Genomic DNA, 12,268 nt, shown 5'->3' with positions numbered 1-12,268 from the left:
CTTCTCACTTTAATGTGAGGATTTCATGTCTGAACCGCGTGAGCTCATTTTCCCAAGTCAGTTCGGCTAAAAGGACGGGTGTAGTTGAAAGAGAATGAACTGTGGCCCTAAAAAAAAAAAAAAAAACCTGTTCATTGAAGTTGATGCAAAACGAGAGAAGTCACTTTAATTTTCATGTTCGAGAAACTTAAAAAGAAGTTGAATATTGTTAGACAGAATATCGGGTTTGATACTAGGATTCGGTGTTTTTTTTGTTTAATGACAGCTTCGCACAAACACTTGACTGTGTCCCTCTGAGGGCGAGAGTGTGTTTGTGTTCTCATTAGCCCAAACAGCAGGCCGGTGCAGCCAGGCAACCAGCCCCCACGCCGGGCTCAAAACTCATTATATGGCTCGGTCCTCGCCCGCTAACTCCCACCTACCGGTGAAGAAGAAGAAGAAGAAGAAAAAAATAAAATAAAATAAAAAAAAAAAACTTGCTGACACCACCGATGACTGGCAAGGGAGAAAATGTGTGAGCGAGCGTGTGCGTCAGAGCGTGCACGGATGGAAGAGGTTATGTGCATGATGACAAACGCTCGATTTAATCGGCAAGCGCGCGGCAACCGCCGAGGATGGAGCGGTAAAGTGTGTGTGTGTGTGTGTGCAAACTTTAAGCTGTGCATTTCAGTGTGTGCAGGCATGCGAATAATTCACCATGCAGGTGTGTTTGTTGCCAGGTTTGTATCGATGTCAATATTTCTACGTAGCTTGTGTCCACGCAGCTTTCCGAATTTAATGTCACGGACTTGCTCCGTACACACACACACACACACACACACACACACACACACACACACACACACACACACACACACACACACACACACACACACACACACACACACACACACACACACACACACACACACACACACACACACACACACACACACACACACACACACACACACACACACACACACACACACACACACCAACACTCATCCACCTGCAATGTTCCATTTCCATGACAATTAAAGACTGCAGGACAGTGGAGTCAGCCACCCAAAGCAAAAAAAGAAGAGAAAAAGAAGGGAGATAGCAACAGAGCAGGAGAGTGAAAAAGAGCAGGAGGAAGAGGAAGAGGAGGAGGAGGAGGAGGAGGAGGGGGGTGGCCTGAATAAGTGGTGGTAGGATTATAGCTAGTTCCATCATGGCTTTGGTCCGTTCACTGCTTCTTATAAAAACCTATTAGCATGTGAATGAACAGGCGCGCGGCGGATGGAGTTTTCCAAAGCCCAGGAGCACTGATCCACTATCAGGTGAGCTGTCCGTAAACTGGGAATAAGCTGCGGCGGATGGCCCCTGTGCATTCTGGGACGCAGTTTATTCGATTGGGCCCACTCTGACCTGACTTTACGATAAGATGTGACAGTGTACTGTAATCATAATAACGGCGGTAATAAAGCTTATTTGGGAGTAAACAGTTTGATCATCCTAATAAAATCGCTGGTCCGATCTTTGTACAACATTGTCTTGACAGTATAATAAAGTGGCGGTTATTAGAAAGGAACTGGGCAACTTTCCACAAAACGCCTTGATGTGGATACAGCACTGGGCTGGATGTTACGCTTTACAATTCCAAGCATTGTTATTATCTATATAAGACATTAAAGTAGATGTATTCATTGAAAAAACAGAACAGATGTGCAACATATCTTTAACCTTTTCGTGAACAAAAGACAGCACAAACAGTTAAAGTGTGTGTCGGTGTTCTGTCTCTATGTCTTTGAACTAAAAATGACCTCAAGCCTAAAGCAAACAATCCCAGCTTGAGTGTGCAAGTAAAATGCAGCTAAATGAGAGCCAAAATGTAAACTAGTGACATTAAAATGCAATAAAGCAAAGAAAGAGTCACGATGGATTATCGCCAGGGTTTCCCCGCAGCATGGGAATAGCAAATGAAAAGAGACGGGGCTGGCCGTGCCAGGTTGCCTACCTCTCTCTGCATCACCAGCTCTTTGGTGAACAGCATGGCTTCGTCGCTGAAGGGCTCGGCCACCTGCATCCCTCCGGGCAAATTCCTGGAACTGCGTGGGCATTCGATACCTGAGCGGAGACGACGACACGGCAGCAGTTAGAGGTCGATCCAAACAGCAGCGGGATTCCCAGAATCAGTCAAAAGGGAGCGTTATTAGGGTGATTTGTTTGAAATAAAAACACAGGTAAGCATCAAGAATCGTTTTCATCCCAAAGTCGAAACTGTGACGTTGCATAGATCAAGCAACGACACTGACACCGGTACCAAATGGATGATCGGTGGTGGAAAAGGTCAGCTCTCAGTGCAGGAATCACTTTAGTGTAACCTACTTTCTGCTGAATACCGGTCTTAGTGAGATTTGTGTCTTTGGGAGCCTTTGACATTGACTTGGATAGCTATTCAGAGCCTCTTTCATAGCGTACAGGTGGGAATGGATAAGCTTCAGGGCAGAGGTGGGAGAAAGAGGAGTGAGTGGGTTTAAAAGCACATCTCTCCAAGCTGCCCTGTTTGGAAATATCCTCTGATAACAGCGGATATATACATGACAGCGATCCCACGTTTGAAAGGGATGTGCGCGCGCTGGTGGGAGAGCGAGCATTGATGTTAGACGTACCGAAAGTTTAGATTCACACCGAATGAATGTTGCGTGTGGAGACGATGGCGGTGGAGCAGCCGCAACTCCAACACCCTCCTCGATTGTGTTCAATGGGGAAAGCACTCAGACGCAGAACGGAGGCTTTAAGTTTATCTGCCGTCAGCTCATTCTCTCCAAATTAATAAGCAATTAAGTCGCTTCGCTGCCACAAATGTGTCCAAACAAGCGGGCTGCTATTGTATTGTTTTATGCCGACTAAACTAATGATAGTTTCAGTTGGGAGTTCAAGCCGCCAGCATTCTGCTAATAAAGCAACGACTCTCTCCCAGGATCCTTCTTTCCCTCTTTGACTGAAAGCTTAATTTAATGAGCTTCACCGGCGTGGCAGATATAACGCCTCGGGACGGACTCGCAAACATACGACACGCAAGTCTAACCCGAACCGCTACGGCATCTGGGTGACTCAGCGGTTAACGCGGTCATCTTATTCTATGACGGACGTCATCGCTGGTTATTGTAAGCTTTGTTTACTTCCTGGACGTGTTCTTGTAAAGGATTCGTGTAGTTGATGTTTACTGAGGCAAATGCTGCTGACAAGCACTAAAGCTGCGAGCTAACGTCATACGATGTGAAGTTATCGTCTAAACCGTTCCCGATATTGAACTGTCTTCATGGATTATCTGAATCTAAACTTTACTTGTAAAGAAAATACCTAAAAATGGTTTAATTTGATTTACATGTTTCCAAAGTCTAATACAAAAATGTGGATTCAACAGATTCCTTGAAAATAATTGTGTTTTTAACTTTAATCAGAAAGGTTAAAAATGGTTATATAATAGAGTGGAACAAGCCAAAAGTCTGACCACCCATTGCTTGTTATTCTATTATAATGAAGCAGTTAACCTTAATCGCTTGCCAGCGATTGTTTCCTTGTCTGATTTTCTGACGGAGCCGAAAGAGCCAAGTGGTTTTTCTCGCTCATCTTTGTTTTTGTACTTTTTGTTCCCGACGTGGCCGTGTCTGTCCCATTTATGGGAGAAAGAATAGGAGACATCAGCGTATTCACACTGGCAGCGAAGGGAAGAGGACCCGGGAAAGGCGAAACGAGGCCACAGGACAGTCAGCACCCAGGAGCTATTAAGAACTGTTGAGTCAAGCTTCTGTAAGACATAAAGGTCTACGACGCACAGGGGTGAGCTTATAAATCACATGCAATTTCTTTTTCCTTCTTTTTTTTGAACTGTAAAACTCATGTAGCTCCACAGAAAATTAAACATTTCTTATAATCATGACAATTTGTGTATACGGTTAAATCGTTAAGGAATAAGGGGCGTTATGAGGTTTTGTACAACTTGCATAAATGAACGCAACATCAGGTCTTCTTTACAGCAAGTTTTTGAGTTAAAACGCAAAACTTTCATTACATTTTAGGTGTCTGTTTATATGAAAACGGTGCTCAAAGTCACTGAAAATGCAACTTTTTGAAAACACTATGCAATTTTCTCAGACTCAGTCTCCCTGCATACGGCAAAGACGCTACTCCTGCTACATTATGTTCCGTGTTTCTGCCATTTACACGTAAACAGACGTCGTTTTCAAAACGTTGCCGTGTAAATGCAAAACGTTTCCGAAACAAAAATGCATCTTTACTTGAAATGCCGTGTGAACAGAGCACGGATTTGACAAGTAATTGTGACCACACTTCTGGCCGAATGTTTCAAGTCTCTGAAGACATAAATAATGCAATAAAAATCTGCTTTAAGCTGTAAGCTATTTTGAAATGTGTCATTCGATAGTTCATTCTTAATATTTTGTTTGACATTCCTGGGTTGGATGAATAATGAGTATCTTATTTATAGCAGCTTTTCTATTAAATATTGTTTAAATATGTAAATAGACAGCATAAATCAGTAAAGCTTTGATTTAGAGAGGGGAGATTGTGGTGGTGGAGGAAGAGGAGGAGGAGGAGGAGGAGGAGGGGACACCGGTCACCAAGATCATTTGAAGGTATTTATAGAAGTGGACCAGGACAGGGCTTCCACATGGGACACTGGAGCTACGACACTGCCAGAATAAAGAGGAGGAGAGATGAGGGATGCAGACGGAGGGAGGAGTAAATACTGCACACTGTTGGCTAAAACTGGTGTGTGAAGTAATTGCAGAGACGGAGATATTTGAGTTTCTGCTTGGGTTGGCCGCGGCGATGATAAGGGCTGGAATTGTGTTTTTTCCCGAAGCATAATCCACAGAAATAGACGTCTCTTGAATGTAATACATAAAGAGTTTAATTGTATAGCCCACACAATGCAAAGGCTTTAGAGGCCCACAGGAGAGACTTCCTAAGTCAGGCAAAGCTCTTTAAATATGTAAAAACATCCTTAAAATATGTTATTACACTGAGGAAAAAAGGGATTTGTAGCCCTAAAAAAGGATGTTTTAGGAGGTCAAATATTAATGTAATAATCCTCGATGAGAAGTCCCCATAAAATAAGTCAGAGACTTATCTGCAGTCGCACACTGCACGCTCTCCTTAAATGACCAAACCGCACTCGCACTGGCTGTAGTCGCCTCCCTGCAGCATTTAGACCGAGCCAGGGAGTCACTTAGCGCCGCCAATTTTTTACCTGCACCGTGATGCGGCTCTGGCCCGACGGCGGGATAAACATCTGGGTCAAACTGCGGGGTATCCATCTTATCAGATCTCGGACACGGACGGGACATGCACTCATCGTTCTGACGCGGTGCGTTTTTTGGAAAAGACGTCGGTTAGGATTCCGTCAGCGTCGGCGCCGGGCTGCTTCTTTTTGCAACGTTTGAATAAAGACATGAAATAAGCAATTTATGTTGTTCCCAAAATTCTCATACCCGATTCCAAAGAGGAGGGGGAAAAGCTAAGAGCATAATTTATTACGACCGTGGGCTTGGATCATTTCCCCCCTCATGTCCCGCCATGCAGCTTATTCCTGCCTCTCTGTAGAGCGTTTATCCTGTGGAGAAGAACGGAGTGTTTTAATCTGTGATCCGGCTCTCCCCTCTTCAGCTCACACCTTTATCACTCAAGTCATACATGCACGCTGTAGCTCTCTCTCCCTCCGTCTGGACCTGCTCCTTTACAAATTCGTCCCGGCGCTCGTCTTTCTCCCGCTATCACTCTCAATAACAGCCGGGCGTTGATACACACACTCCTCAAATCAATGGAAGAAAAGACACATGAGATATGAAGGATAAAATCCAATCGCCTGACATTGTGTCTCAAATAGATTCCCTCCATTAGAGCTGCTATATACATTTATTTCTTACCCATTTTGCTCTGCCAATGAGAGGTGGTAAATGTTATCTCAATTCTGAAATAGTGACTCCTGCTCAGGTAATTCTGACGAGACGAGCCCCGCCAAAGACCATGCCCGCGATGCGGATGTGTGAATTTCCAACTTGCCTCCCCTTCGTCCACTTCCAGTTGCATCAGCATGTTCATTATTTACAACCTGGACATTATTAATCGCGACGGGAAGATGAAAACAGCGCCGTTCGAACGCGCAGTCATTAGGACTCAATTAAATTTTAAAAAATGCAGATGCACACGTAATGCGGGCAATATGTAAATTTTCAGCGGCGCCGTGATCTACATTTTAGTTCTAATTCTTCGCGCAAACCAAAACTAATTAGATGAATTCATACGCGTTCATTTCCCACAAGCGGCTCCTCTTCTCTAATAAATATATATATATTTTTTTTTTTTTACTCTTTGTAATTGAATGTGCTTTCAGTTGACCCAACATATGGAGAACAGGATTGAGTCGACCTCTCTTCCTCTGCCACCGGACGCAGATAATAAGCTACATCTGGTAGAAACGGGTCTTTGGGGGGGGGTTATGCGGTGATGTGTCGCATTAGCGCCGCTGCTGCAATATGCACCAATATATATCACGTCGCAAACTCCTCGGCTAATAATGTGCATATTGATTAGCTTCCCGCGTTTTTTCACTCATAACCCGTCAGACATTTGTGCTCTTGCTGTTCGGCACGTCTGCAGGTATAAATGGATACTTTGCGAAATACAGGCGGCTCAGTGTGAATGCCATTAGTGTCTTTTTGTTTTTTTTTTAAGTGTTACTAAGTTACTAATTCTTGATTTTTGACAGGCTGTTGGCAGGATATAATTAGCACAGTGACAGGCAAACAAACAAACTAGAGGCAGGGAGGGCTGCGTGTGTGTGTGTGTGTGTGTGTGTGTGTGTGTGTGTGTGTGTGTGTGTGTGTGTGTGTGTGTGTGTGTGTTCAGCTCCTGCACTCACTTATTCGTCATAATGCTATCATTTAAATGAAACGTTCTTGTTAATCTCCATCGTCGACTGTCCTCTATTAGAATACTCATCCACTTAATAGCCGCCCGGACTGACACTCCGGCGCCGATTCAAGGATGCAGGTGGGTAAAAGCGAGGCTGGAGAGGATCGAGCCGGTTCACTATGAAATCCTCAGACTCTTTGGCTGCGTCTCTGTTTTATCCCGTCGATCCATCTTTCTCCCTCGCCGTCATCTCACTACAGCGCTCTAATGTAAGGCCTCATTACCTCAGACCAGACTCCAGATTACGTTCCTCAAAAACACACAACAGTGGAATGATTTTTTTCCCCACACGGAACTTTATCTGATTTGTGGAAAACGTTCTGGATCGGGACTATTCCGCATCAGATATGTGAAACCCGGCACTAGGAACAAGTGTGGAACATTGTTTTTTTTTTTTTTTTTTTCCTGGAGTCCGAGAGCACAAACTGGGTGGCACTTTCACTGCAGCAGAATAATGCAGCATAATCCATCATTTATTTATATCTCAGCAAACTCACTTTGTTATTTATTAAAGTAAAATATTAGTTGTGGGCAAGACACTTCCCCCTCTCGCCCAGACGCCGAATGGCTGCGGTGGATGATTGATTTGTCTATAGGCTGATACAGCTTGTAGACTGTTTAGTTTTAAGATTACAACGCGTCACGCAGTAAATTCACAACAAATTAGTTATCGCCTAAAACTATTACTACGTCTTTTTTTCCCCCTCACAAGCAGCTTTATTATGCAGCGGGCTTTAAAATATGTCTGAGTGGATTAAAAGAACCCAGGTTTGTGAGAGATGTGTGAATCCTGATGACATGTAGTGCTAAAGTCCCACGTTAGAACGGTTTTATATGGAGCTCATAAGCACCAGATACACTTGTTGGCGTTCTCTCTCACTTTAGCTTGCTAATATGGAAACTTTGGGAGTTTCTTTTGCACTCAGACTGGAGATTTTCTGCTCCATTTCTCCATCATCTGCCCTCACACAATGTCGAGGTGTGTATTCGTGTACAGGTACACACACACACACACACACACACACACACACACACACACACACACACACACACACACACAGAAATCAAAAATCAGACAAATGGCACGAAGCCACCCGCCGCATGATGGCTAATGCTCCGTGCTGACACTGTAAATCTTTGTGTCCGAGTGATGGGTGTTTCATCTTTTTGACAGTCCGCTGCTCAACATACCTGACTGAGTAACTTTGAAAGTTCACTTCACCTGCTGTGGCCTTCATTTCAAACTCCGTCAAAGGAGTTGAAGCCAATAAACTTTTACAGTCTTCTCTCTGCTTGATTCCTCTTCCCTTCAATATGCCTTTAAACCCACATACTTCACATCAATTGTACTTTTTTTTTTCTTTTTTTTTTTTTGGCGTGTCTCCTCTTTTTATATCCTGTTTCTTTACGATCTGTCCTTTTGGCCTCTGCGTCTTTTACTCCTGCTCCGCCTTTCATCGCCCTCGCCGCAGTCTTCCAAACAACCTTCCTGAGTAACACCCCTTGGCTTTTCTTCAAGGAGCAGGACATCTCTTTCACCCTTTATCAAACTTGCACATGGAAGTGACACTGCAGAGGCCCTGTGAGCGAAGCAAGAAGAAAGGGGAAGGTGATGCCGGCGGAGAGTAAAGGGAACTACCCTTCAACTCCTGAGGCACACCTCCGGCCCGCTTTGAAGCCGGGGCTTCTCTGGCTGCTTGCGCCCTCGGTTTCCCTCCGTTTTTATCCATCAAGGAAAACTCCGGGAAAGGAGAGAGACGGTGAGGCTTTGAGCTTCCTCGACAAACAGAAAACTGTGTTAAACCAGGCCAAAGAATATCACTAAATGAATAAAATAATAATAAAAAAAAAAAAAAAAAAAAAAATTACACTGGTGGCTATGCATGCTGGGCGTTCAAATTCAAAGATGCCTGCATCTTGTTTCGGTGCTGTGATGATGACTGGCAGTGTCGTAACGCTCGCTGCCAGGGGATCCTTTCATTTGCGGCGTTACTGTAAACAATTTGTTCTTTAATGGCCTCCCACAACACTGGAGAAGAATTGAAAAAAAAAAAAAAAATGGCCATGATGAATACAGAACGAAGTAAATATTGCAAATGAAACCGATGACTAATGCAGGACTACTTCTTTTTGAATCCATTTGTTATTTGTCTGAGCGAAGCCGCTGTTTACCCGGCGCTCCATGCAAATCAGAGAGGAGGACTCCACTTCTGGAGAACCTCTCTTCTCCTTCACACAAAATGAAGGGGGTGTCAAAATATGAACACTTGACCTTGAAAAAGAATTGAAATGAAGTTGTAAAACCGAAGGATTCACGTTTTGAGGGGAAAAAAAAAAATGTCAAAAAGCTATGAAAAGATGGCAACGGTCTCTCATTTGTGTACATCATGGAAGGATCCGTCGAGGGTGTAAACACGTCTATCCCCACAGTCATCTGGAGTCAGATCCAGCTTGGAGAGCCATGGGAGAAACAACCGTCACCAGACGCAATCCCCCCCCCCACCCCCCCCCCACCCCCTCAAAAATGCTCTGCACGTAATACGTATGTATATCCCCCGTGGATAACTGCTGGAACCGTTGGGAGTGTTATATTATGCACGGTAATGACAGGTCTATTTAAATAACTGCTCTCAACGCAGCCTATATTCTGTCAACAGTATGCAATAGCTTACGGAAAACAAAACGTCCGCGGGGCGTCTGCCGTTTGAAACACAGATAAACACAAAAGGCCCGGAGCGGCCCATTTATCCTATGTGTCATTTTAAACACAGCCCGTGGTGCAGATGGGTGAATAAAACATGTGAAGATAACTTTGACGGGGGGGGGGAAGAGAAAAAAGTGGAAGGAGATAGCGAGCGCTTGGAGATTAGAGGTGGGGAGATAATAAGGGTTCTCTTTGTGCCTAAGGGCTTCATTTCATGTATGGTTAAGGGTTTGACATCAGTTATCACACACACACAAACACGCATACAACATACATATATACATGAAAACATTGAGGCCACGACCCACCAGACGGACTATTTTATCTCAAGAACATCCCAGATAAAAGGAAAACAAAAACATGATAGGGTAGGATAGGAAAAGGCACACACACACACACACACACACACACACACACACACTCCTGTAGGGGAAAAAAATAAAAGTCATCGGAATGCAATTGGAAAAGAAGTTAAACAAAGGAAGGGGGTCATTTGTATCAATCACTATTAATCCTGATTAATGAGTGTACTAAAGACAGCAGAGGTCATCTCATTTCTGACAAGAGAAATCCCATTCATTTCATCTCCGGTGTGTGTGTGTTTTTTTTCTCTTTTTTAACCACTTGTTAATAATGTTTGATTGAATAAAATCAATTCGACATTTAGAGTGTGTAAACATACTCCCCCCTGCACACACACACACCTGATAAAGGTTTTGTGTGTGTCTGCATGAAGCACTCTTATCAAGGGTGAGTGTTAAACATAAAAAGCAGCGCAGAAAAAAATAATGACATGGTCCTATGTGCAGATGGCTGATTGGCTGAGGTCATGTCGATACATCTTGTAAAAGGCAGGGAATACATTAGAAGAAGAAAAAAAAAGTAATTACAGAAACCATCAGTGGAGTGCAAAGACAATCAGATGCAAAATTAGAAAATTAATTATTGCGTCAGTGATTCAGCCACGCATAATTAAACTGAATCCGTGTGTTTGGGAGAAATATAGGGTGTTTGTCTGACAGGAAATGAAGAGGGACTGAGCGGCTGGCAAAACGTCTGACTGAAATGGAGATGGATCGAGGCGCGCGCTGATTGCAACAATGACAAAGAGTATCATCCGTTGCGGAAGGGCTCAGCCTTCTCGCCATTCCCATGGTCTGGGAGCAAGTGCAAATCATTGCTGGCTGCCAAAGATACAGTCTCAGTGTTTTTATTACTAGTGCAAACTGTCAAGACAGTCGAGGAGCCAAAACAAATGACTAGACCTGCTATCAAAGAGTCTGTATTTCATCCCATCTGCATGTCGCACCGAACTTCTTACTGTTGTTTTCTCACACTGAAAACAGGCAGAAACGATGGGACATATTTCTCCGGGAGGCTGCAACTAACACGTACTGTCATTCCACCAATCTGACAATTATATCTTTCAAGCTGTGAAGACTGTCGCTTGTAATATCCCACGAATCAACATGCGGCATTCATGTGGGGGTCGTGGGATACGTTCCGTTTGCTCTTATTCTCTCCAGAAATTCCAAGACCTGCTGCAGATATTTGACGCTGGATGAAATCACAGCCGTTCGGACGACGAGCGGGAGACAATTTTGTGCATTTGACACCCGATTAATTGGCTCACCTCTCGTCTGTTAAACCGTCGGAGTAGGAGGCACAAACAAACTCTGGGTGGAAGAACAAGCACGACTGTTGTTGAATGCCAAAAGGTACAACTTTAAATTCTGAGAACATAGTTTTCATAGTTTGACCTTCTGCAACACTTAAGGAACAAAAGGTTAGAACAAAGCAGCTTCCACACTTCAGCAATAAAAGAAATTACCAAACTCAGACAGCATTAAAAACCTGACAATAGCTGCCTGTTTGCTCGACTTTAAAGCTGCCTCTACCTTGACAGAAAGGCCAGAGCGCAATCACGATTGCTAGCGAGCGGCGGTCTGCGGAGGCATTCCTTTCAAACGTGGCGGGGAGCCAGACGGGTCGGGGTAAAGGTGCGGTTAAAGGGAACACGTGCTCCCCGCCTTCACTGGTGGGCTGCTTTTGGCACGGATACCAAGCCCACCTCCCCTGACCGGATAGCGCTGGCTGCTGAGAGGTTGGAGGAGGGCATGAGGACACGACCCGGGCAGCTTGCAGCCATCAACGGAAAAGGAACTGTTCACTCCATTATTCCCACACTCGAGGTCTTAATTATAAAAATCATGACCTGCATTTAAAAAAAAACAGAAGCCCGTCATCTTAATAATTTAAGATATTGCTGAGAGTCTTGCAAATTATCAACTAATTATATATATATATATTTTTTTAAAGACCTGAATTATTTAACTCTACAACTTAAATAACTTTAAAATATATGTAAGTTTTTGTAAGAAAACCACTTGAGGCTCACTCATGCTCTGTGTCAGCGGTGTCAAATATAAGGCCCGTGGGCCAACACTGGCCGGCAATAAGAGTCTCATCCGGCCCGCTGAACCACAAAGCAAAACGGAAACATTTCAAAGAAATTTTTTGTTGTTGTTTTCCCAGATAAAGGGGCATGACAACGCTGAGACTTGAGCTGACACATCTGTAATGCTGAAAAGAACAACA

At 43.9% G+C, this 12,268-nt stretch overlaps 1 protein-coding gene across 1 annotated transcript in view; it reads right to left on the bottom strand.

The window, feature by feature from the left end:
• snd1 (staphylococcal nuclease and tudor domain containing 1) overlaps nt 1-12,268 on the bottom strand; it is a 165,046-nt gene that overhangs the window by 105,872 nt on the left and 46,906 nt on the right. The window contains exon 16 of the mRNA XM_030113574.1: nt 1,982-2,091. Coding sequence (XP_029969434.1) covers nt 1,982-2,091 — 110 coding nt within the window. The remainder of the gene's footprint in view (nt 1-1,981; nt 2,092-12,268) is intronic.

Source organism: Salarias fasciatus, chromosome 17 (assembly GCF_902148845.1).
Source record: "Salarias fasciatus chromosome 17, fSalaFa1.1, whole genome shotgun sequence".
Lineage (NCBI taxonomy): Eukaryota > Metazoa > Chordata > Actinopteri > Blenniiformes > Blenniidae > Salarias > Salarias fasciatus.
This window is presented reverse-complemented; position numbering and strand designations above follow the sequence as displayed.